The 25,941-nt window shown below is 52.7% G+C and overlaps 1 protein-coding gene and 1 long non-coding RNA gene across 2 annotated transcripts; one reads left to right on the forward strand and one right to left on the reverse strand.

Moving 5' to 3' along the window:
- Window positions 1–14,503: 14,503 nt before the first annotated feature.
- LOC109548438 (uncharacterized) lies at window positions 14,504–16,809 on the reverse strand. The gene is made up of 2 exons (XR_012324634.1): window positions 16,512–16,809; window positions 14,504–16,413 (listed from the first exon to the last, which is right to left on the reverse strand). It is a non-coding gene; the product is annotated as an uncharacterized lncRNA (long non-coding RNA).
- A 162-nt stretch (window positions 16,810–16,971) lies between these two features.
- Window positions 16,972–25,889, forward strand: PEX26 (peroxisomal biogenesis factor 26). Its single transcript, XM_004320012.4, has 5 exons — window positions 16,972–17,459; window positions 18,497–18,637; window positions 19,084–19,379; window positions 20,856–21,002; window positions 23,372–25,889. Exons 1-5 carry the CDS (start codon window positions 17,245–17,247, stop codon window positions 23,473–23,475), a joined length of 903 nt encoding a protein of 300 aa, XP_004320060.2. The 5' UTR covers window positions 16,972–17,244; the 3' UTR covers window positions 23,476–25,889.
- The last annotated feature ends 52 nt before the right edge of the window (window positions 25,890–25,941 follow it).

Consider the following 25,941-nt stretch of genomic DNA (forward strand, 5'->3'; position numbering starts at 1 on the left):
GCCCTGTGCGCACAGCAGCTGGATTTGTGTGCCTGAGATGCTCTAAAGTGGCCCAATGTCCTTGAAGTCATCCTCTCACTATTCTTGGCTTTAACCAGATCTTACTAGTGACCGATGTCCAGTGTTGGCTTTAAAAGTAAAAAAGAGACTGGGAACAATTGGTAGTGTCCGTATAAGAAAAAAATAAAGTGACTGGAAAATAGATCCTTTGCCAAATGCAGTTAGAACTGTTTACCTTGGACTAGGAAGGGCAGAGGAAGAGGTTATTTTATGGGGATGAGTGATAAACTCTTTTCTTTTTTCTAACTTTTTGGATGCAGATGGGGTACAAATAATATTCTCACTGCTGAGAATCAAATAAAAGAAACTGGGCTTGATTTTGCAACGCAGAGATGTAGAGCGAATACAAGGAAAAAATCCCAGTACGTTGTTGGACAGCAGTCCTTAGGGGGCTTGGTTTTGTTTCTTTTTCTGGAAAATGTAGAAGAAGCAAGGCACAGCAGGGATGGTTTTGCCAGAGTGGAGCTAGTTCATATTTACTAAGTACCTGTGAACTGGGACCTTAGTAGGACCCTATAAAGGCCAGAAAATATATACTCCCTGTTCTCTGAAACGTCCTGATTTTAGGACTAATTACTCTGATTCTTTTCATTTCTGAAAGTTAAAGGGATCATGGTAAAGTGAGTGGGAGGGATGTAAGCCCTTGTCCTGCCTTTGCCATTGACTAACTTGCTGACCTTGGACAACCCACAGCTTCCTCACGTGCCATGTGTGATGACAAAGGCCTTCCTTCTTACTTAAGTTATTGTGTCAAATAAGAAAAAGAAATGACAGTGTTCTATAGGATGTTCAATGTTACACAAATATAGCAACTGTTACTAATTTGGATAAATCATTCTTTAGACCTTGATCAAAGGTATTTCCAGCTGAAAGTGTTGACCAAAACTGATTCCCAGATTTGAATTTCAAAACCTGTGAAAATCCATACATTCGAACATCCTCCTGTGCCTACCCACTCACCCCTCAGAGAGTGTCCACCGTGGGGCAGTCAGCGTGGCAGGCCCAGGGACGCAGGGAGGGATCGGGTGCAGCGCCGGCCTCAGGAGGGCACAGAGGACAGTCAGGAGAGGAGACTCACACAGGGAACTGCTGTGCCGCACAATAAGTGCTCTGATCCGACCTCACTCACTCAAGGGCCCCAGATCTGGCCTTACGAGGGCAGAGGGAAACTTCTCAGAGGGGCTGGGTGCCAACCCAGGCTCGAGTGATAGGACTTGGGCGTGTACAGAACAAGTGAGGTGGGGAAGACCCCAGGCCAAGACTCAGAAGCAAAGGAAAGCTGGGCGAACTCGGGGAACTGCAAGTACAGTTAAAGGAGGATGGGCGGGCGGTGTGCAGGTTAGCCAGGAGCGACGTCCAGCTGGCTTCTCTGCCCGGCTAACGGCTTCCCTCAGAGCAACAGGGAGCCATTGGGGGTTCAAGTGGGGAAGCGTGAAGATCAGACTGAAATGCAGACACCTCACTCTTGGTGCAGTTCCGGGGGATGAGTGGAGGGCAGGGCCCTCATGAAGACCGGGAAGGAGTGAAGGTGGCCCGACCAGAAGAGCTGGGTGACCAGGGGCTTACATGATGCTGTGAGCTGGGGGCGCGGGCACAGCGGGTTTCAGAAGGGGAGGAAGCAGGAAAGGCAGGAGGCCTAGGTCAGCGGGTGGGCGGTGAACGGTTCCTGGGGACGGCCCTGGAGAAAGGGAGCTGGGAGTGAGTGGGGGTGATGTCACTGACAGTGAGGACCCAGGAGGCTTCCCCTGCAGCTTCTTAAAAAACTGTGGTGAAACACACAAAACATAAAATCTACCCTCATGATCACTGGAAGTGTACTGAGAGCAGTGAGTGTATCGCGTGCCAGCACATTCCCCTGTGTTGTGCTACCACCGCGGCTGGCGGCGTCCATGGGATGTGTCATCGTCAAAAGTGAAACTCTGGGGACTTCCCTGGTGGTCCAGTGGCTAAGGCTCTGCGCTCCCAATGCAGGGGGCCCGGCTTCTAACTCTGGTCAGGGAACTAAGATCCCGCCTGCTACAACTAAGACCCGGCACAGCCAAATAAATAAATAAAACAAAACAAAAAACAAAAAACTGAAACTCTGTTCCCGCTGAACACGAACTCCCCACTCCCTGCCCCCCATCTGGACCCTGGCAACCACCTCTGTACATTCTGTCTCTATGAATGTGACTATTTAAGCTCCTCTTATAAATGGAGTCTCACAGTATCTGTCCTTTCGTCACTCGCTTATTTCCCTGAGCACAATGTCCTCGAGGTTCATCCACAGTGTAGCCTGTGTCAGACTTTCCTTTCCTTTTAAGGCTGAATAGTATTCCTTTATACATACTCTTATCCCTTTTAAACTTTTGACTATGGTCCATAATAAAAAGTGTATTTCATGTCATGACCTAGTACACATGTATTATGTTACTGAAATAATATGTTATTAGTATATGTTATCATATAATAACATACATGTCTTTGAAATAAACATTTTACCCCCAAACTACCCTTCCTACATGTGAAGTACTCTGATATTTTATTTCTATACTGTTAAAAAAAAAAAAAGAATCTAGTCACAATCCTCCAAATCAGTTTCCTGACACACTAATGGGTTGCGATTCCCAGTTTGTAAACAGTTGGTCTGTCTGACACTGATTACCCAGGATGCCAGCAAGGCTTGGTGGAGTGGAACATTAGGGTTTGGTGCCAAAGCCGTCAATGAGTAAGGAGGGGTGGAAACCAGCTTCACCCATGTGTCTTCATGAACGGCCTATAATTCCAGCACAACCTATCAAGCAAAGGTCCAAACTATTAGTTTATTTCTGGTGTAAATAGGGTAATTCATGAATTTGCTGCTTTTTTCCAGTGGTCACCAGCTGGCATGGGTCTTTTGCTCTGGTTTATTCACTGCCAGTGGCCATTCGAATCCACTTTTCTATCACGGGGGAAAGCCAAGTAAACTGCCCTTCCTCATACCCTTGGACCCGTGCCCCCCACCCCCGCCCACCTGATCTGGGAAACGGGAAAGTGGGGGGTGCGGGGGGGTGACTTTGGCAGCAGGTGACTGTGGCCTCTGGACCCTGCGGGGCTCCCAAAGGCTCCAGCTGTTGCACAGCTGCAGGAAGGATCCCCTGAGGGAGGGGCACTGTGCAGGGGAGTTGGTAGGGGGGTCAGCCTCCAGGATGGATGCTGGGGGAACGCCTGCCAAGAGAAGAGAGGAGGGTCCCAGAGCAACGAACATCAAGGGTCAGGGCTCCCACTGTGTGTCTTCACGATGCTCTGAGAAGGCCCTGGGGTTTCACCACTGTCTCCCAGCCATTTCGGTTAAACACTAAGTGCCAGGAGAGCTTCGCCCTCCCCACCTTATTAATTAGCTAATCTCTGTGGTACTCCCAAAGGATGAGGTCAGAAATATCCCCATCTCCATGGCAATGAAAACATCAATGGGGATGGGGGGGAGAAATCAGGGGAAAGTTCACGTATGCATCAAAGTTCGCCGAGCACCGCTGTGTGCCGTGCACTGAGTTAGCTGTGAAGATACAATGTGGACAAGCCGTGGCCTCTTTTGGACGTGGACTGAAGGGGGTGACCAGACCAAGGACTCCGAGTTATGGACGTGGACTCTGCAAAGTTCCAGTGGGGAGAAAGAGCCGGGCTCTTTGACTTTTCAGAAAGTGGAATTGAGGCTGTTCATGTCAGAAGTAAACAGCTGCTCAGAGTGGAACCAGTCAAGGGTTTGATGATGACCTTGGGTGATTTGGCCAGAGAGACTCACAGAGAACCCTAGGACGCCTCACGACTTGGGCTGAGCCATTTGAGCACCAAAATATATCTACAAAACATTTTGAGCTGGAGAGTCAACTAGATAAGAACTTAGGATTTTTATAACATGACTATATTTGGTGACTTATTTATTCAGGGTTCCGTTTTGTCTTTGTAACTTAGTGAGGTCAGTACAGTGGGCATTTACTCATCCTAATTCCTCTATCCCATCCCACTGCCTTTCCTTGATAAAGGAACTGAGGATCAGAGGGTAAGTAGCTTGTCCTGCACTAACCAGAAAAAGAACCAGGACACTCCTGCCCAGACGAGAGCTCTGTCCACCACCTCAGGACACCTCTTCAGGTCCAAACTCTTCTCCTGCAGAGCCTTTGAGTGCTGGCCCTGCTGGAATGAAAGAGTTGGAGGAAAGGACAACGCAGGATGCCGCAGCGTGCCCCTTAGGCGCCGAGAGCTCAGTCCTCTCCCATGCATCCCCCTCCCTCCCCGGGACACACTGGCTCCGTCCCTCTGGGAGGGGCCCTCAAGCATGGAGTGCTGTGGTGCAGTTGCTTTGCTGTCAGATTTATGGGTTAGAATTTTGGCTCTGGCATTTGCTACCTGGTAAACTCGGGCAAGTTTCTTAACCTTTCTGAGCCTCAGTCAAATGGGATACTAATAAGCACCCAGCGGGATAGTTTGTGCAGTTAAACCTGGCTCATGGGCTGACGTCAGGTATGGGAGAAGGAGTTCAAAAGCCTCTGCCGTTTCATCTGAGGGCCCTCCCTGCCCTCTCTCTGCTGAAGGCCCTGCAGAGATTACCCCCTGAACCCAGGGCGTCCCAAACACTAGAGACCCTTGTTCTGGGATCCCAGGGGCTCACAACGTGGCCTCAGGGCATCCTGTCCCAGTGAATCACCTCCTTCAGCGGTAGCGCTTTCCCAGCCCCGCAGCCTGGCTAACTTACTGCAGACCAAAAATAGCTCCAATGAATGGAACTCGGGTCCCCGGAAGTCCACAGCCATCCCTGAGCATGGAATTCCAGAGCAGGAAGGACTTCCCGGGGTCTCACACTCACCCCCAACCCTGACCCCAAGCAGACACCCCGCGGTGGAAATCTATTAAAACCTTGAGCACGTCAGGAGCACTTGCTGTGGACACCTAACTTCCTTGACCTTCCAGCCCAGCTCCCCAACCTGCCTGCAAGAGCTCTCCGGGACAGGACCAGGCGCGTCCCACCAGGCCTCCCCTCCCCTTAAATGCTGATCATCTCAACCTCTGTGCTTTGCTTGCACAAATCTTATTTTTCATACTGAGTTCACTTCTCACCTCTAGACCGTTGCTGAGGTTTCGTGGCCCCTCCCTGCTTCAGTGGGGAGCTGGGATGGATGGGGACGGGGCCCCATCTGACACAGTCTGGGACAGGTGCCAGCAGCCAACATGCTCCTGATCTAGGAGGAGGGGGAAAGGAAAGCTGACAACCATGGACACAGGTGCCCTCTTCTTGGTAATGCGGAAAGGCACTAGTATTTTCGTGGTCAAACAAGTCCTGAAGGGGAACCTCAGGGCAGAGGGTGGCACGACGCGGGGGTGACGACTGGGTGGGAGCGGGGAAGGCAGAGGGGGCCCTGAGAGCGCCAGCGAAGCCAGGGTTCCAGGAGGGGAAGTGTTACTTGGCCCAGAAAACCCAGGTCCTGCCTTACTTCTTTATCAGACCTCACTGGAGGAGACCTTGGTACTCATTAGGCCAAGGGATCCTGGCTACTCACTCATTCAACAAACATTCACGACCACCTCACTGGGTTCGGAGTTGGAAATACAAAAGTAAAATACACAGCTTTCTATCCTAAAGGAGTTAGCTGTTCACAGGGGGCTTCTCTGAAGTGAACAGATGGCTCATTCGCTACAATACAGGCAAGTACAGGCCCTACAAGAACACAGGCAGGGAGGCACTGAATCTACCTGAGAAGGGGGGGGGTCAAGGAGAAGCTTCCCAGAGGAGGTGATAACTGTGCTGAACTCTGGGGGTGAGCCTGTCCAGGAAGCCAGAAGGGGACCCCAAGAGGAGGGAGTAAGCTGCTCAGAGGCCCAGGTCTGGGGAGAGCAGGGTGGGTCAGGAGAGTGGCCTGGAGCTGGGCGTGAGAGCAGGGCTGGGAAGGCAGGCGGGGCGGGTCCCAGAGGTGATGCGGGCCACTGCCTGCAGAGGTGATGGGGGCCCAGTGCGCCGGGGGCCTCGGCCCCCCGCCAAGTATGCAGCCTGTACTAGAGCCCAGGTTCGGGAGCAGCGGGCCCATGGTGCGGCGCAGGGCAGCTTAGGGGAGCGAGGCTTCCTGCCGCACACGCACATGGAGACCGCCACGCTGAGGTCTGGCTGCTCCCCTGTTCCTGAGTGGGCGTGCAGCCGGAAGTAAGGGGCAGCCCTGCTCACGTGCAGCGACCAGGGGGCTGGAGGCCCGTGAGAGGCTGGGGAGGAGACGCTGCTGGAGTCTGGGCTCGCGGTGGGCTCCGCTGGGCCTCCCGTGTCTGACAGCTTTGCTGTCAAATTTCTGTCTTTCCCATCGGATTCCAAGCGGCTGGCACATGGTGGGTGGCGGAGCCTTGGTGTGACCGCCACTTCCTATTGCCGGGAACGTGAAATGACCGCCCCCCCCCCACCCCCGAAGCCGCCGCACGCACAGCAGCCTGCCGCCCCCTGCTCGGGCAAGTGCCCTTCCGTTTGCCTGCTGAGGTTGGGGAAGAAGAGGGCATGGCCGGGCATGGCCTTCGCTTTGAGTTTATTCTGCTTTGACCTATTGGGACAGCACCATGGTTCCCCCAAATTCAGGTAGAAAGGGAACACTTAGGACGAGACCCCTGGTGAGGCGCTTAAGGTAGGTGTACAGCTTGTCCTGCTGTCCAGGAACTGGCGGTCAGGCTGACTGTCTCAGGGGCGGGGTCTTAATGAGACAGACCCCAGAGCAGAGTGTGGCTCGGCTGGGCAGCCAGCCGCCGTCCTGAGGCCCACAGGCCAGTGGCACCGAGACAACCACAGGAGGAGAGGGATTCTAGACCCGAGGCAGCGCTCCCGAGAGCCCAGCCACCCCCCACCACCCTTTACTCCCCTCTTAGTGCCTCTCCCCGGCCTCCTCTTTCAATCCCTCTCTTTTCCATCCTACCCTCCGCCTGTCTCACGGTTCTCTGCACCCCGTTCCCCTTGCTGCTCTGCAGCCGGCTCGCGGGGCTTCCGTCTTAGTGGTGAAGGAAGCCGCTAAGCACTGCGAGTCACCCCGCGGCTACTCGGCGCTCCGTCCCCCAGAACACGGACCAGCACCTCCGCTGTGCACGGCCCCGAGGGTACCTTCCACCTGCGGCTTGTGTCATTCGATGGGGCGCCTTTCACAATGTAAACGGTGCTCTTCGGAGTCACCTCAATTTCAACGTGGAACTCGAAAGCCTTCATAGCATCAAGTCTTTCAGGGGCAGATGTCGGCGCCTGGAGGAGACCAGGTCCTCAAATGGACACGGAAGCCTGAGAATAGTGTCCACATTACTGTGCTCCAGAGCCTTCTGACGTGGAGACTGTAAATCTCCTCCCCTCCAGCCGCACCACCCGCTACCCTCACACGACCGCAGCTGCGGCAGATTGCTGATCGGAACCCGCCAGGTACCATCCTGGCTCCTGGAGATCTTCCTGTTTGCCCCGTGACGCTCAGCTCCCCACTCTGCTCCCCTTCCCTGCCCACTCAGCTCAGGGACACCTCTCCTCGCCACTCCAAACTCCTTTGGAAGTCTGGCACTGTACCTCAGATGTCAAACCACTGCCCAGAAACAACGGCTTCTGTTAGGATTGGAATGAAATGCACGCATCTCATCCTTAGACAGCTCTGAAGGCGTGACTCGACCCGGCCCAGGTCTCTTACTTGTTTCTTCCTGCTCTTGCCCTCATCCGGCCCCTCAGCCCCACTGGTCACTCTCAGACTCACCAAGTTCATGTCCATCTCAAGGCCCTGCACCTGCTGTTCCCGCTGCTTGGAGGACTCGTCCCCCCGACATCCAGGGCTACCAGAACGGAAATCTACGAGAGCAGAAGCTTTGCTTTTTCTGTCTTTCCCATCGGATTCCAAGCGGCTGGCACATGGTGGGTGGTGGGTAACAACGCTAGATGAACAGTGTAAATAACACGCCACCTGGGACTTCCCTGATGGTGCAGTGGTTAAGAATCCACCTGCCAGTGCAGGGGACACGGCTTCGAGCCCTGGTCCAGGAAGATCCCACATGCCACAGAGCAACTAAGCCCGTGCGCCACAACTACTGAGCCCACGTGCCACAACTACTGAAGTCCGCGCACCTAGAGCCTGTGCTCCACAGCAAGCCACCACAATGAGAAGACCGCGTACCGCAACAAAGAGTAGCCCTCGCTTGCTGCAACTAGGGGAAGCCCGCGCACAGCAATGAAGACCCAACACAGCCAAAAATAAAAAACAAACAAACAAAAAACACACCGCCTCGCATTGTTTCCTCGTGTGCCTGTCCTCCCCTGTAGAAAGCGTCCTGAGGACAGAGATTTGGTCTCGGTGATGCGTATCCTGCCCAGCATCCAGCCCAGGACCTCGAGTGGATGTGCTTTTAGAAATGTTTGTTGACACAATGAAGACAGAACGGGAAAGAGTCCTTTCCTACCAGGCGGGCTTAGCAGCCTCCACAGCAGGAAAAGAGTAACCCTTGCCCTCCCCGCTCATCCTGGGCTCGGCTGCCAGCCCAGCCCCTGGAATGTCGCTCCCACGGCAGCAGAGCTGTCCTCCACTTGGATTCCTTTCCCGCCACTGCCAACATCACTTTCTGAGCTGGTCGGACTCAGAGAAAGGGTATCTGCCCTCCTAGAACAGCACACACCTAATCTTAGGAGAAAACAGGGCTCTGCTGAGATAACTGCCTGATTTCAAGGTGAGCTCTTCTAGAAAGATTTACTGAGGCCATGACTGTGGCTGCTGCTTCAAAGCCCAGGCAGACGTTTAGGTGATAGAGTTAAATATTCCAAACTTACCTCATCCTCCCCCTCTCTCCCTCTCTCAAGGGGGAACATTCGGTTCCTCTTCCCCAACCCAGTCCTTCTCCATATTTGGGAATCTGGAACGGGCCCTAGGGGCACAGCGTCCCCTCTCGGTGTCTGCTGGGAGCTGTAGTTCCCGACGAGCCCCTGCCAGCAAGTGGGCTGTCCTTTCTCAGGAGGACGTCTGGACGCAGGGGCGGAAGGTGCCATGAGGAGGCTCACCTTCTGGTTTCAGGTCTCGGAAGCTGGTTTTGGTTGTGGCTCCGTCTCCCCACCTGTAAATAGGGATAATTATCTCTCTTTTCCTACCTGCCAGATTGTTTGTTGGGAGGGGTAATTATCCAGCACTCAGTAAATGCTTTGAGCTCGTGCCAGCAAGGAGGGCTTTATGAATAAAAATTGCTGTCTTTAAAGAGGAAAATATTAACTTTGATTGCCTCATTGCCTTCACAAGCCAATCCTTTGCCTACATGTCAAAAAGATGCTGTTTCATTCCTTGTATATGCCTTCCACCCACCCCGCATTTAAATAGTTTCCCTGCATCTCATTCCATTTTGTTTCATCATCCTTTGTTTCATATCCTCAAGAATAAATGCGCGCTTGCTCTCTCCTCTCTGAAAGGAGTGGATGAGTTAGACAACTCTGCCCTATGCTGAAAGCACAAGAAAGTCACGAAGAAGGGATGGGTTGGGCCTGCTCTGAGCTCCTCGGCTCATGCCTGGGTGTGGCAGCAAGCTCGGTCTCTGCGCAAGAGGCTGACCTTTGCTCCCTCTGAAGAAGGCACAGAGGTTTCAGTGCGGCAGGAAGGATTTTTGAAAGATCTTTTTTTTTTTCCTTTGGCCACGCCACGCGGCTTGCAGGATCTTAGTTCCCCAACCACTGTGGAGTCCTAACCACTGGACTGCCAGGGAATTCCCTGAAAGATGTTAGCAAGAACTCCCTTCTCCAGAGATTTGAGGGAAGAGTTCTGCCACCCAGCACCTTTAGTTACAGGAAAGGGACTGGTCCCATGCAGTGGAAGCAGCAGCTTAGAAGCAAATGGTTAGAATCCTGGCCCTGGGACTTGAGGCAAGTCATTCACCTCTGGCCTTGGTTTTCTCATCTATGAAGTGGAGACGACACACAGGTCCGAGTTTTGTCGAGTGCTGCCCGAAGGGATGCTCAAGTCAGAAACGCCTGGATCAGAATCCTGCCAGGGTCCACTGTGGACACGCAATCGGTCTACTTGACTTCTCTGACCCTCAGGCATTCTCTCTCTAGGATGGGGATCCCGAGACCACGTGAGGCCCCCTGCACAGAGCCTGGCGCTGCGGCTTCTCAGTAAATGCCGCTGTGACTGTTAGTGCCTTGCACACATGGAGTTGTGAGTCTCCACGTGCACCATCATTGCACTGTGATTACTTGTCTCGTTTACCACCGTCTCATTTCGTGATGATCAATGAAAATAATGTAAAGGTGCTTTCTAAGCTGTAAAGAACTACACTTTACAACTTAATGATGAGGGGTGATTAGAACTGAGCACACAGACAAGGGCGATGGAAGCCCCAGAGGTCTCCTCCCGGCCCCAAGTTTCCATGGGATCAAGGAGGTACAATTGCTTTTTACTACAAAGAACTATAAGCACGTAAACTGTCACCAGGAACAGCAGGATTATTCATTTCTTGTTTTAGGTGTGAGTAGTACCATGTCCACTTGAGGAGTAAGAAGGACTCCTGTGCACACCGTACACCAGGTCACAGGGCAGCACAGTCATGTCTAATCATACGAGCACGCTGTGTTTATGGAGGGTGGCCATCAAAGGGTTAAAGCTGTCACTTATGGATGGTGGGATTTCAGGTGATTCTTGTAGTTTTTGGTCTTGTCTGGGTATGCATCATTTGAACAAAAACAGTTCAAAGAGCAGGTACTAAACAATCAGATTAGAGGTTGTAAAATGTGAGGAGGATCCTTTAACCCCAGAGACCGTTTTCTTAGGCGTGTCTGTGGGAATTACGCCCAAGGCCTGTGAAGAGAAGCCAGAGGGGGATGGAGTCCCTCCAGGATGGCCCCAGAAAGACAGGAAGGGACGCTTTCACGTCTATTTACTTCCTAGGCTGTACCCACACAGCAGTTTCACCATCGAGGGGTAGTAGGTCGAGCCTCCGGTTTTCCACCTCTGCTCTCTGCAATCCCTAGGACTCGGGAACTCACCCCTCCTTCATGCGACCCAGGGAATCACCTTTTGTCATGAGGGATTAGGGGAAGGGTGTGGTGAGCCTACCTAGTCCACTCCCACTGTCCCACTACATTTCAGAACCAGACGCACAAAGAACAAACTTGCTTCCCAGCAGGACACAAGATAGGAGGGACGGTGACGCACGCCTCACCATTCACGACCTTCTTCCCAGAGGACGCCCAAGGCGAGTCTGCGCAGGCTCCGGGGCAGCCTGTCTGTTGGGGCAGCCCATCCCCGGAGAGGACAGGCTCCCTCCTGTTGCCACAGACACTGAGGCTGTCCCCAGAAAGACTTCTCACCCAAGACTTCTCACGTTAACATGGAGCCAGAGAGAGGGCTGCCACGTCAGGCCCTGTGGTGGTGGAAGCTCACAACCCAGACTCGTGGACCGGCACCTCCTGGGGCTTCCTGATTACCCCCCGGAAGGGTGATCTTTCCTGCGCAGACTGATTTGCAGGGAAAGAGGCTTTTACAAAACCAACAAACTGGAGCTTGGCCAAGTAGTCCTGAACAATTTTTCAAATGAACTGAATTGTCATGGGTTAAAAAAATATGTTCCGACACCTGTTTTCCTCACTTTACCAGCCTTCAAGCATTCCACCTGGTGTCATTCTGAACCTGCCCCGGAACCAGATGCTGGGTGGGGTCAGCTTACCTGTGGAGCAGGGCACGAGGCTCGGGGTGAGGATACCAAGACGCCCTTTGAGGTTACAGTCTGAGAGAAATCATTAAGACAAATGCAAAGGCAAATTGCAATTCCTTTTGTTTATTTTATAGTTATTACTTTATTTCTTTTAGGCCCTGGACCCATGGGATAGTGTTGGGCACAGGTGTGTTTTCCTTGCTGTAGTCAGCTGAGTAAGAAACCCAATTTTCAGGCTGACTGAAGCCTCCAGGGTTGGGAGCGCTGCCCTTCTGCTTCTTTGGGGTTCTCACCACCCCCCTCTTTCCACTGCCCTCACCTGGGTCAGGTGTGAAATGAAGATTTCTGGAAATCCTCCCAACATTTCTCCTCCTTCCCCACTGCCCATATGCCTTCATCAGGGCTTGCTGACCCGAAATTCCATTTGGGGAAATAACTTCAGGAAATAATTTGGGACATAAAGATTCTGTCAGTGGTTCCCAGGCTTTTAAATACAAATGACCACTTTTAATTGCCCCTCCATCAACCCTCTTTTGGAATGTTTCTCTAGTAAATAAAATCTATTGATCAGTAACAATCGTAGCATCGTCTCAGGTAACCATACAACTGAAATATTAAAACTATGTTGAGAGCCCCTCCCGAGGGCCCGCTGAAGGAAGCCACAGGTTTTGGGGACCAGAGCTGCTCTGGGGGGGGGATACAGGGAGGGAGCCCTGGGGTGGGGAGTGCTCTTCCCAGCAGGATCTGGGCATGAACAGCGGCCTTGGATGCTGAGACCCACCCCAAAGCATGGGGATCTCTGGGCTGGTGAGGAAACACTTCAAGCCAAGGCGAGGTCCTCTCTGGGGCAGCATGTCGGGGGCAGGGGTGCTGCATCCTTCCGTGGGTGACAGCAGCTGTCGCTTCCCCTTCCTGGCCTCAGTTTGGCTGTAGAATAACGCTCCTTCCAACCCTGAAATCCTATCACTCAGGGTGACTAAGTCTATTCGATTATTTCCTAGGAAACAAGGAAGAGAGCACTAGAAGGAACATTGCAAATCACTCGCAGGCAGGTAGGCAGGCCGGGGCACCAGTATCTGGAAACACCGCCACGTGTCCCTCCTTTTTGGCGGGCTGCATTAGGGCATGTAGCTCCTCAGCTTCCAGCCTTTCTCACAGTGCTCACCAGCGCGGGTACCTGCAAGTCTCGATCAAATGATGCAGAACAGCTCAGGGGAGGCGGGGTCCCTTGGAACAGTGCACGCCTACCACTTTGCACCATGCCAGATGCCCCCTGAGATAAGGAATGGCACCGCTGAGTAAGGGAATGGCACAAATAACTGTAAGAAAATGCAAAGCACAGTGGGGAGTTTGAAGGGAGGAGTGATTAGCTTGAGTTGAGTGGGACCAGGGAAGACTCAGGAGGGCCCAGCATCCTTCCACCTTCCACGACAGAGCAGGGCTGACTAGTCCCCAGTGAGCAGCCGTTACTTGTTTCACATCAGGCCTGGTCTGGCATCGTGAAGATTTGCTCAGGCGAACCCTCTGGCTCCCGGGGTGGGTGAGAACATGGTGGAAATTGGAGGGCAGGTCTGCGTGGGGGGCTCCTGGTCGCGCTGAGGGCAGATAGGGAGGAGCTATTGCCAGCCCTCTGAAGAATGCCCTGCCGTGGGCTCTGGTGAGAGAAGTCTCCAGTAGTTGTTCCAGCTTTGCCACTGAAACCATGAGTTCTGAACTCAGACAGTTTCTGAGCTTTAATTTCCCATCTAGTGATAGGAATAAGAATAATATACCTGTATTGCCTTGCTCACAGGTTTGCTGTCCAGCTCAAACAGGGTGAGAGCACCTTGTACAGCCAGAATTACGTTATCAGCTGAGAAAAAACACTCGAGCCAAACTGCCTTACTGAAGTCCCAGCCCCCCTCTGCATTCCTGTGTGACTGCCCTGTTGCCTTGGCTTCTACACCCACAACTTGGGGGCCACAGCAGGGCTGCTGTCGCAGCGCTGCTGGTGATTAAGATGAGGTGGATGTAAAGCACTCGGAACAGCGCCCGGCACATGGTTGATGCCGGAGCACCAAACTGAGCCGGGTTCCTATGCTGTAAAGTACTGCACGGGGTGGGGATGACGACACTCCTTAGACACAGAAGCAAAGTGAGCACTGTGTGTGTGCCTGGAGAGGAGGAGACGGGAAGCAGAGCTCTGCCCTGAACTCCAAGTCCAGGCTCTAAAATGAGCCATAAAAATGCCATCTAACTGACGAAGGTCTGGGGCCCGTGACCGGCCTGGAAAAGCATCATCTCCACCCTGCCAATATTTATGTCTTTGGCTTGCTTCTAGCCAAAGTCCACACCAGGCACGATCCTACTGCCTGCAGGGCTTCACCACTGGGGTCCCTGTACAGAGGGGCTCTGGCTGGACGAGACGTGCCCAGAGGGGCAGCTAAGGTTGCTGCCTATCATCACGGAATGTAGGGCCAGCTTGGAAAGGGCAGACTCGACATGTGGGCATCTGACCTTTGTAAGGTCAAGAGTCTGATTCTGGGTCAGAAAGTGAGAGTACAGGACTTTGAGGTCGAATTGGATTCTTTATTCTCCTTACCCACCCCCAGTTATCATCTCATCTTATTATCAGCCTGAACTATTCCAGTGATTTAAAGCATTCTAGGGACTCCCCTGGTGGTCCAGTGGCTAAGACTCTGCGCTCCCAATGCAGGGGGCCGGGGTTCAATCCCTGGTCGGGGAACTAGATCCCATATGCCACAACTAAGAGTTTGCATGCCACAACTAAAGATTCCCACGTGCAGCAATGAAGATCCAGCAGAGTCAAACAAATCAATAAATGTTTTTAAAAAGGCATTCTAGGCATTGTCACATGACCTCTTCTGACCTTTACAACCACCCACATGGCAGGTGTTGGTGTCAATGTCCTCAGATGAGAAAACCGAGGCTCAGAGGACTGGCCTGACTTTTCAGAGGCCCTCGGGATTCCAAATGGTGTAGCTCATCTCCCAGACCAGAGCCCTGGTTTCGCTATGGAAACACGGACTCATCACTTGCTCAAAGCAGCCGAGCAAATCCACACCCTCAGGACACTTCTCAGGCAAGATACACTGAGCACCCGACGAACAGAAGGGAGAGTGGCAGGTCCCAGAGCTTGGGTGGGCTGGGGGATGGCTATCAGGTGGGTTTTGAGTCTCATTTACTAGTTTTCCCAAAATGAAAGCATTCCAGCAAAACAAATATTGAGATGGGTCAGGTCTTACAGATCTGAGAGAACTGCCTTGTTTCCACTCATTTTATCCCGGGGGAGGCTAGGTGGTTTCAAAGCCTGAGTCACGAGCCCCTGTTCACTCTCCCTCAGGTGGAATACATTAGGACTGCCACGTCTTAGGCTGAGAAGTTCTGGGTACGTTCAGAAGCGGGTGAGGGGTGGGGAGTGTCAGAGTGCTGGTGTTCAGGAATCAGTCGGCGGGCACAGCAGTGCTGAAGTTGTGTGGTGACAGACAGATCACTATGTGGTCCTGCATAGTCAAAGATTGGGTGAGACACAGAAATAGAACACAAGCCTATTTTTATATGACTTTTTGCAACCTCCCACTTCCTTAAATATCCTGACCTCATTCCGGCAGCCACAGTACTACACCTGCTGGCAAGTTGGCTTCTTTTAAGGCTGTGCTGCCATCTCCTGGAAGGCCTGGGCATTGCAAGAACCTTCTCAGGGATGAAGGGAGGGGCCTTTTTCAGGCAGCAAAAGCTTGGAGGTGGCACTTCCGGAGGCTGAGGTGTGGCTGTACCAGTCTCAGCTCGCCCAGGCCTGGTACATCCATGTTCTGATGCTACTACTGCTTACCCGATTTTTCAGGGAAGATTTCTAAAACCAGCTCTGAGAAACAGGTTTTTTGTTTGTTGCAGTCCAATAATTATGTCATTACTAATGATCTTCATTAGCTGCTGTCAGACTTGAGGCAGAACCGATAGAACACGTTGGTAACTTCAGCCTTGAACTGATCCACACTTTCCTCTGGCCTGCGTGCCTCTGGAGTTCGCTGTGTGGGAATGAATACTGCCTGAAGTTGAAGAGGGGTTTAAGGTGCACGCTGAGTATATACTGGTCCCAAGGGCAGTGACCCCACCAACGGAGGCCAGTCCTGAGCTCAAGGGCCACATTTTCTCTCTGCTCTGCTCCAGCCTTGGCTTTACTGTTAGAAAACAAAGTTAGCTGTCGTCCCTGTTGTCACTCCCAAGCTCTCTTCTGCATTTGGTTTATCTCTCCTTAGCATTTATCACCACCTGACATACGACTGTACGTATTTCCCTTGTTCATGTTCAATTTTGTTTCCTTTCACCATATGGAAACTCCGCAGAGGCAGCTATTTCTGCCTTTGTTCAGTGGGACCCTCAGTGTTTAGAACGAGGCCTGGCACTTAGGAGGTTAGGTGTCTGTGGAATAAGTGAGTCCTGGCTTTATCACCTTCTACGGTTATGGCTCCACACTTCTCAACCGCAGAGTCTGATGCATTTAATGCTTCTGCCTCAGCTTTCCGGGAGGACTTTCTGCAGAGAGCTGAGGGCCCGGGCTGCTGACCAGGGAAGGGGAGGCCGACGCGGGCAGGTCCTGACCCTGTGCCTAGCCTGGTCCCTCTCATCTAATCACAAGCGGACCCGCTTCGAGAGACTTCAAAGGTAGGAACTGGGAGGAACCGAACTGAGGTAACACAAACCTGGGAGGCCCCCAAAAGCCTGCGTGAAGCACAGAATATAATAATAAATGTCACTTATGTGTCTGTGTACAACCACTTAATAAATACTATCGCAGCCGTAACGTATGGAATACTTACTCTGTCCCAGTGCTTTACTGCAAACTGCATTACACACTGTACGGCTGTTTTCCACGAGCTCTCTACTTGGCCTGAGGTATGGAGTCTCAGTGTGGACTGACCGGGAGCCGGGAGGGAGCCCGGCGGAAGACGGCACACAGACGCCCTTTCCCGCCCGCTGCCCGAGATGCGTCCCCACAGCAGGTGCCGGAGAACCACGCCTACGCCCGCACCCCGTTGGGCCTCAACTCCAACAGCCCGCGGCTTCCGTCGCCGGGCTTCCTCCAGCTGCCACGACTTCCGGGACGCGGCATGCCGGGGCTTGTAGTCCGCAGTTGCTAGCTGCGCCGGGAGGGCGGCCGCTTCAGGAGCCGGACTACAACTCCCAGAGTGCCCTCGCGCCGCCGAGCCCCGAGCGTTGGTGGGGGCTGCGCGCGCAGCGATGTCGCTGGCCGCGTTCCCGCACCAGTGCTGGCGGCTCTGCAGCTAGAGAGGCCAGGGAGCGGCCCTCCCCGGCCCGAGGGTCCCAGTCCTTGTCGTGGGGCCGGGTGTCCAAGGACGCATTGCTCTGCAAATCCGAGGGCGCCAGGCTGTCCCGCGCCGGAACCGCAGGAGAGCCCAGCCGCTCCCCGCTTTCCTTCTCGGGGCGCGGCCTCGGGGAGGCTTGTGGGCCAGGCTGTGCGTACTCTCCCTCCTCCCCAGGCCGCACCGGGTACCCCGCAGCCCGCAGAGGGCGGCGGCCTGGCGCCCGCCCATGAGGAGTGACCCAGCGACTTCCGCAGTCCCCCTGAGGGGGCTCGGGGGGCCCCTGCGGAGCAGCGAGCCTGTGCGCGCCGCTCCGGCGCCGTCGGCGGCCGCGCTTCTACTGGAGGAGGCGGCCGACCTGCTGGTGGTGCACCTGGACTTCCGCGCGGCGCTGCGCACCTGCGAACGCGCCTGGCAGGGCCTGGCGGAGGAGCCGGCGGGCGCGTAAGTGCTGGGCTCGGTTCGCCTCCGGGGGCGGTGGGAGGGGCGCCAGACCCCAGCGCTCCTGCCGTCCGGTCGCTCACGCCAGCCTTATGCCGTCTTTTCTCGCGGTGACTCTCCGGAGGCAGCGGCTCACCTTGTGCGGGTTCTCCGAGGAGAGAACGAGGCGCTGCCCAGTGAGGAGAAAGCGGTTGAGTAGTGTAACGGGCTTAGGGGGACCCACAGCCAGTTCTTTCTCCCCGTTCCAGGGTAGAATGCCTGACGGGAAGATAGAATTGAGTTGTTAAATCACTTAAGTAAGCAGGTGGCGAAGTCCTCTCCTAGGCGCACGCCTCCCCCGAGCGCTCTCACCTTGGCTGATAAATGGGTGTGTTCTGGTCCTGTTGAAGGATCGTATCAAAGAATCGAAATCTTGGTCCTGCCTTGCTCTTTCTGATGCTGCTAGCCTTTTCGGTAGCTGAGGGCATCATTTCTCTGTGGGTTGTAGAGTTGGATTGGGCCGCAGTAGGGAGGGGGTAGAGTCCCCAGAGAAGGATGGATGAACTGGGGAGCCCTGGCTGTGTGTTGAGGGGTCGGTGAAGGCTTGTTGCAGTAAATGCTGAAGGCTGTGATTCTGGGTGCTGCCCTCAGGCGGAGACCTTGCTCCTGCGCCTTTCTTCACTAAGCCAACTCTTAGTTTCAGCTCTCTTTCCACCCACACATTTGTGCTGCCCTTTGACTTTTTCCCCTCGGGAGTAAATGAACCCTTCCTGTTTGCTAACCCTGAATTTACCTGGATGCAGGGATGTGTGTTGGGCAGCAGCCTCTAGGTTTGCCTCTAGGTTTACAGGAACTTTTAGCTCCTGGGAAGAGGGCAGTTTTCTCTTGTGTTGGGGCCCATGAGAGTGACGGTAATGGTGAGGCCCACTGGAATGTCAGTGGCGAGGAGAGAGGAGATGGCTGCTGAGCTGGGAGCTGGCGAAGAACAGTCTCAGGGTGGAGGTGGGAATGGCAATGCAGGGGAACCACTTCTGGACTTGAATTGGCTTTTCTGCGGACAGCTGCTTGGAGGTGAAATGCTCTCTGTGTGTTGTGGGGATCCAGGCGCTGGCAGAGATGGATCGGTGGCAGGAAGTGCTGTCCTGGGTTCTTCGGTGTTACCAGGTTCCTGAGAAGCTGCCCCCCAAAGTCCTGGAGCTGTGGTAAGTCCTTAGGTCCTTACTGCTTCCCCACTGGGTCAGTGCAGAAGCAAGAGGCTTTTCCTGTCCTCTGCCGATGCAGCCCTGATATCTCCTCTTTTCCCTTCCATACCATTTCCCTTCAGATCTCATTCTTTCCCTGTCCCGCCGCCCCCGACTTCAAAACATAACGATAAAAGATGTGGAAGGAGGAATTTAGGAAGGGGGAAGGGAAAAAAGGAAGGAATAGGAGACGAGCAGTGGGGTGACAGAAGTGGGGTGTGTCAGAGCTGAGAGAGCTTCTTGCTTCTCCTAAGAACTCCTGGTTCTTAGCGTGTCAGCATCCTGTAGGGAAGGGCTGGAGGGCCGGGGGCCGGGCTGGGTAGGAGGAGTGTGGTGGTTATGAGAAGTTAACAAACTGCGAAGAACTGACTGCTCTTTTTTCGGGGCTGGATTATTTGGGGCTGCAGTGTTCTTTTATACAGCAAGATGCGAGAGCCTGGAGCTGTGCTGGATACGGTCAGTGCTTGGCTCCAAGATGCTGACAACCAGGGCCTTCCAGAGTACAGAGCCTTAGCAGAACTTCACCTGCAGCGGGTGCTGCTTCCTCTGGGCTGCTTGTCGGAGGCTGAAGAGCTGGTGGCGGGCTCTGCAGTCTTCAGTGAGAAGCAGCGGCTGGACGCACTTCAGGCCATTAGCACAGCGAGGCAAGAGCAGAAACACGGACAGTCCGGCTCCGAGGAGACCCAGAAGCTAAACCAGGAAGGTGAGACGTTGTCCTTCTTTTTGGCCTCTCTACAGTGAAGTAATGGGCTTTCTCCTGAACCTTGGAGCAGTTCTTTGTATCAGTAACTTCCAGATCACAGAATAAGAGACCTGTTGAGGTGCTTAGAAAGCCCAGCCCAGACCCTCGGAAGTTGGCAGTGAAAGGTGGGTGGCGCAGTCCTCAGACAGAACCTTGGCTTTTGTCTCCTGACAGCCACCTTCTCCTTGGGGTCCTGTCGTTAGGTCTGCCTCCACGGTGCTGGCCTGGGTGGGATGTTACTCCTTTAAATGCTGGCCCAAATGCAGACCCCGCTGAGGTGTAGTTGGGGATAGCCAAAGGAGAATGAACAGCTGACATGGTAACTTGTTAGCTCGACTTACGGCATTCAGTTTGGGCCCCTGCCCTGCCTCCTGTGTGCCTTCCCTTAGCAGACCTCCCACTCAGGGTCTTCTTCAGGGATTGACGTCTGCGCCGTTTCAGGGCCAGCCAGCTTCTGCCCAGTAGAGTGCAGCTCTATAAACGGTGGAAACCGCTTCAAGACCCAACACCGTGCACCTGGCTAGCAGCTGCAAGGGCGCCCTGCACGGGCAGGGATGCAGGGGGTGGACTTAAAGGCCCTCTACTCCGGACTCTTCCCCGGCCCCTGAAGCCTCTTCATCACCTTTTCCTCAAGCGATCGTCTAGTCTGTACATGAATACTTTCAAGGACAGAAAAGTCCCTGTCTCCTGACGCAGCTGGGGACAGTTCTTTAAGGAAGTTCTTCCCGAGGCTGAGTTTAACGTTTCCTTCTGGTAGTTTCTAACCCACTGATTCTTGCTTTTTCTGTTGGTAACACGTAGAATAGGCCTAATCTGTTTTACATGAAAGGCCCGTTAGGAGACTGAAGTCCTGTTTCCAAAGCGTTTTTCTTTCTGTGCTTTCTTTGTGAGCATGGACCTGCTGAGTTAGGATCACTTCTTTGCAAACAGGTTGTTGACTTCAGGGACTACACGTGACCCCCCCAGACCCCCTGCCTGTCCACTGCCTGGGAAGGAGGAGTTCAGGGCTGGGAGGTAGTGTTCATGTTTGTACTCACGGTCCGAGACTGGAATTCTTCACTGTACCTATTAGGTGCCCTTTATTTTCTGCATTCATTGATCATCAGGAACTATTGCTCTGTGTAACTCTGTGCATACGTCTTAGGCCAAAATGCTGTAAAGTAGTCAGGCTATTAAAGAAGCACCAGACGTGCCAGGTTTCCCCGGCTGAGTAGACGTTTCTGTCAAAGTCCTCTCGTAAGGAGGTGGTATTCTGGTGATTTAGTCTGTCCTTAAAGCACCTTTGGAGCTTTTGGAACTTCCTTTAGAACCACTTTATGAACTGCATGAGAAAGCCAGTCTTGTTACCCTTTTGCTCGACTTTTATAATCAAGCTCAAAGCTCAGAGTCAGGGAAGCTGGTTCTTACCCTGAAGTTATGCTCCGTCTCCCTGGCCAGGCTTCTCCTCCCACAGGTTCCTGTCACTACTGACGTTGCTTCGCCAGCTTTGGGACTCTGCAGTGAGGCACTTCTTTTCCCTGCCCTTCAGAAAGAGCCTCCTGGCTGCCTTGCTTCTCTGCCTCTTGGTGGTGAGGTTTGATCCCGGTGAGTGAAGACGCCTCCCGCCCTCCTGGGGATGGGGCGGTTGACAGGGGCTGGCCCTTGGGAGCCCTCCTGGGGGTGGAGGTTTTCCCTGGTCTCTTCTGCAAGGAGGAGTTGGTGGACCCAAGCAGGAGCCAGCCCTGGAGAAAGTCCACTCTGCCCTGTTGACCCTGGACGTCCAGGGGTGAACTCTGAGGAGAGCCTCAGAGTTAAAAAAGAAAAACTTCATCATAATGTGTAAAAACTTTATGTTAATTTAAAACATATTAAATTGTAGAAATACAATTACAATAGAAAAATAAATATAATATTTTAGAGAATATGGAAAATAGAGAAAAGTATAAAGGAGAAAACAGAAATCACCCATAAGCCTGCTACTGTAATGGTTATACTTAGTCTTTCTCTGGATATAGATGCAGTTTTCTGTGTCATTAAGTATTCTTTTTTTTTCCTTCTAGTTTTATTGAGTTATAATTGACATAGAGCACTGTATAAGTTTAAGGTGTATAGCATAATGATTTGACTCACATACATCATGAAATGATTGCCACAGTATGTCTAGTGAACCTTTATCATTTCATATAGATAAATAATTTAAAAAAGAAAAAATTTTTTTCCTTGGGATGAGAACTCTTAGGACTTACTCTCTTACCTTCTGTATCTAACACACAGCAGTGTTAATTATATTTATCATGTTGTACATTACATTCCTAATACTTATTTATCTTATAACTGGAAGTACCTTCTTCCAATTGCCCATCCCCCTACAAGTATTCTTTAAAACATGGCTTTAGGGACTTCCTTGTTGGTCCAGTGGTTAGGACTCTGCGCTTTCACTGCTGAGGGCCCGGTTTGGATCCCTGGTCAGGGAACTAAGATACCGAAGCGCAGCCAAAAAAAAAAAAAAAATGTGTTTAAAGCTTTACCTGGCTGAATAATATTTCAGATTACAGGAACTTCCATAATTGATTTTACAATGCCCTGTCGTTGAACATTTTGATGGTTTCTTACTCCGTTTTCTGCTGTGCTCTTTGCTGAGGGTTAATTCTTCAGACCCATAAGCACTGGGTCAGTGGTTAGGTGCTCACTCGTGGACTTTCCTGTGTCTTGCTCTGTGTGAGTTATGACCTAATCTCTACTCATGAATTTAGTTTTAGGATTATGTAACTTTCAAAACTGAAAGGAAAACTGGAAACCCTTGTTTCAGTCCCTTCATTTTCTTTTTCTTTCGTTTTTGGTTGAGAAACCTAAGAACCAGAGAGAAAAGAGAAAAGATGACTCGAGAGTCACACAAACGTGTGTCTGTTGCTCTTGACTTAGCCTTAGATCTCACCCGTGTCCGCCTCTTCCCTTTTTCTCGCTCAGGAGCCGTTTCTGCACAGCTCAGGTTGTCCCTTTGACCCCGTGGCTGAACACTGAGCAGGAGTTCCCTCTGAACAGCTCTGTTAGGCCTCAGGGAAGCTGAGGAGAGTTTGTGTTCATTCCTGTCCACCATCTGACCTTTGACTTTGTTCCAGAGGCTTCGAAACTTTTTTGTGGTTCTTATGAGTCCTTCAGCCTCATAAGCCCTGGTCTCCTGAGTGGGTACAGCAAGGGGCCGTTTGAGCTTCTTCCATTAGGGAGCCCCGGCTGTGGTCCCACCCTCAGGACAGTCTTGACTCAGTGCAGAGGTGGTGAGAACCCAGGGCTGGGCTGCAGTTAGAACTCGGCAGAGAGGATGTAAAGAGGGTGGACTATAATGGCTTTCTTAAAAGTAACATTTTTTTTTTTTTTTTTTGGCACGCCTTGTGGCATGCGGGATCTTAGCTCCCCGACCAGGGATTGAACCTGCGCCCCCTGCATTGGAAGCGTGGAGTCTTAACCACCAGACTGCTAGGGAAGTTCCAGTAACATATTGCTTTTTAAGAAAGAAAAAAAAATCAATTAAAAATCAGTAATTCAAATAAGGAAAAACAAACGAAAACAAACAGCCAACTCAGCTCTCATTCAAAAGAGGTGGATTTTACTTTTATTTTCAATATAATTAACTTATGATAAAAATAGGTAATACTGTCACTTGGCTCCAAATTGAAAAGATACAAAAAGGAATGTCGTGAAAAGTCTCTTCCCAAATTCCTCTCCCCAGAGGGGGCCACCGTTACCAGTTTTTTGTGTATTAAAAAGTTAGGTTAAAACATAATCAATTTGGATCTTTTTCTGAGCAAGCTAGAGGTCACTGTAATCCAAGTGAAGAAAATACATCCCAGAGTCTATATCCTGGAGAAAGGGACATTCTTTCCTGTTGGGAGGGGAGGAGGGTCACCAGCATGGGTCGCTTCCCAGGTGGGAGAGTTTGGGTGGGAAGGGGCCCACTGACTCACCTCTCCCTGCAGCTTCTCCCGCTTCCCTGCCCTTCATCTACAAGCTGGCTCAGATCTTCCATCGGATCCGCAAGGCCGTGGCTTCTCCTCTCTGCCGGCCTCCCGTCCACGACTGAGTGGTCTTCCTGCTCACCTTGACCGCCTGGTCCCCAAGGCTGCCGGACAACAGAGCCAGTCGTCCACGGCAGCCTGTTTCTTGCAGTTGGATGGGCCCTGCCAGTGCGGCCAGCCTAATTCTAGGAGGAGCTGACCTGGCCCAGGCACTGTATCTTGCTGCCTGAATGCCCTCCCCTTTGCGCCCCACTTTGGCCGGCTTGGCAGGTGGTGTGGAAACAAGATGCACAGCCCTGCAGAGGCCCCTTGCACAGGAGGGGTTTGGGAAAGGAGAGTGCTTTGTCCTTGAAACATTTCATCTTCCTGCAAAGGCAGGGGTTTGACTTTTCAGGCCAGGGTGTTCATGAAGCTGGAAGTTCAGAACAAGGTCCTGGTGGAGGGACTTGGCCTTTCACTTGCTTGGAACACTTACCTCTGAAGGTCACCCCCAGTGCAGGCCCTCCCCGGGCAGGGTGAGGGCTCCACAGTCTGGTCTGGTTTACCACTACCCCTCCCCGAGGTGTGCAGTGGGCCCATCTCTGCTCAGACCAGACATGGCTTCCTGAGCCCCTGGTGCACTTCTCACTGGGTGAGGGGATCTGGCCTGGTGCCTCCTGGGCTTCAGCTCAGATTTCCAGGTTGTCAGTGGCCAGGCGGGGCTCTGTTACACCGGTGTCTCTGCCCTCTCTCCCTCCTGTCAACTCCTCCCCCTGCCATGCGGTAGTTGCGCTTCGCCCGATGGTTGTCTCACCAGGTTCTGCCTGCATCCCTGCCTCCTTGGTACACGCCTTTGCTGGTTCCCCCCTTCTATGACCTGTTATTCTAGTTATATTCTATTGCTTGTATAACACACAAGTGTTTCTGCTTCTGTGACCATGAAAAGTAGGCCAGCCTCAAAGGCTGATGAGCTGAAAATGGAGCGGGGTAGTCAGGTGAGCTGGAAGCATGTGTGGAGGGGGTTGGGTGGAGGGAGGCTCTGCAGGCAGCGAACGATTTTATTCCTATGCGGGGAGGAGACACTGGGGCCCTAGCGGTTGAACAGCTGAAATGTTTCAGTGCTTCCTGTCAGTGGCCACAAGAATCCTACCTGTTTCCGTGTGAGGACATGCCGTCGGGTGGTGGAAGGCCTGGGAGGTTAGTCCTAGGGTTGGTCCGCCGAAGCTAAGAGTTAAGAGCCCTGCGGAGAGGAAGGGGGGTGACCAAGCTTTGCTCTCTATCCTTCAGGATGATTTTTAAAATCTGGTCCTCTTCACACCCTGGATAAAACTCTTCAACGGCTTCCCCTGGCCCAAGGGTAAAGCACAGGTTCTTGCTGTATAGGCCCTTGGGCACTGGTTTTGGCGGACACCCCTACTTGGCGTGGGGCCTCTGATCCAGCCCAGCCCCCCATGGTCTTAGTTTTCTGAGCACTGCACCCCTCACACCGCTGTGCCTTCTGCACCTGCTGCGCCCTCTGGAGGCCCAGCTCCCCTTTTGCCTGGTGAGCCCGTTCAAACTTCCAGACTTACCCAAGGGTTGCCTCTGTGCATCCTTTCCTGGTGTCCCCTGCTCCAGGCCCCTGTTTCATGTGCTTTCTGTGTGGTGACCCCACGGCCTCGTGATTGTGGGGTTCTGTGGCCTCTCTGAAGCTGGGGAGTGTGGCTCTTCGCAGTGCTGAGTCGAGGGTAGATCCCTGCCCTCCCACTCGCTGGCTGTGTGACTGTTGGAAAGTGATTTAACCGCATGTAAGTTGGTTCTTCCCTCACAGGGACTTGGGTGAGTAGATGAGCCTCTGGTGCGGTGTTAGCACATCTCCTGCTCCGGGTAAGAGCTCCCATGAGAGGCAGCTGTGTTCTCATTGCCTGGCCGAAGGCCGGGGGTTAGAAGGTGTTTAGAGGCATTTAAAAGAATAAGCGGATGTAACTGACATGACGGGAGGCCTCTGCCACAGGTGTGTGTGTGGGTTTGTGTTGTGGAAGCCCCGACTTTCCAGCCTCTTCTCTCGCCCCGGAAGCCCCCATGTGGCCCTGCTCTAGGCCTTGAGGGTCTCTGCTTCCTGTCTGTCTTGAGCTCCGCAGCCTTGTTTGGCATCCAGCCCTCCTAGTCAGACAGGCACTCGGCCCTGCTGCTCGGGTGGCTCGGGCCGTTTCTGAGGGTGCAGCTGCTGCTCTGGCTGGTCCTCAGCTCTGGGCTTGACGAGGTCCGAAGCGAAAGGTGAGCCGCCTTGTCACACCAGCGCCTGTGGTGACCAGTGAGGTCGCCATGAGCTGCAGATGGCCTTTGAGCCCGTGAAGTGTGGCTGGGCCATATGGAGATGTTCTGTAAACGTAAAATACACGCTGCTTTCAAACACATAGAACTACAAAGGTGGAAACTCGATAATTTTTATATTGATTGCATGTTAAAATGACAATCTTTTGGGTATATTGGGCTAAATAAAATCTATTACTGAAATGAATTTCACCTGTTTCTTTTCATTTTTTGGGGGGGCTCCCAGAATGTTTAATCTT

The sequence above is a fragment of the Tursiops truncatus genome, chromosome 11 (genome assembly GCF_011762595.2).
Source record: "Tursiops truncatus isolate mTurTru1 chromosome 11, mTurTru1.mat.Y, whole genome shotgun sequence".
NCBI lineage: Eukaryota > Metazoa > Chordata > Mammalia > Artiodactyla > Delphinidae > Tursiops > Tursiops truncatus.

Coding starts and splice junctions, on each gene's coding strand:
- PEX26 (XM_004320012.4), top strand. CDS start 17,245: ATGAGGAGTGACCCAGCGACTTCCGCAGTCCCCCTGAGGGGGCTCGGG. Junction 18,638..19,083: donor CCCAAAGTCCTGGAGCTGTG/GTAAGTCCTTAG, acceptor TTGGGGCTGCAG/TGTTCTTTTATACAGCAAGA. Junction 19,380..20,855: donor CCAGAAGCTAAACCAGGAAG/GTGAGACGTTGT, acceptor CTCCCTGGCCAG/GCTTCTCCTCCCACAGGTTC.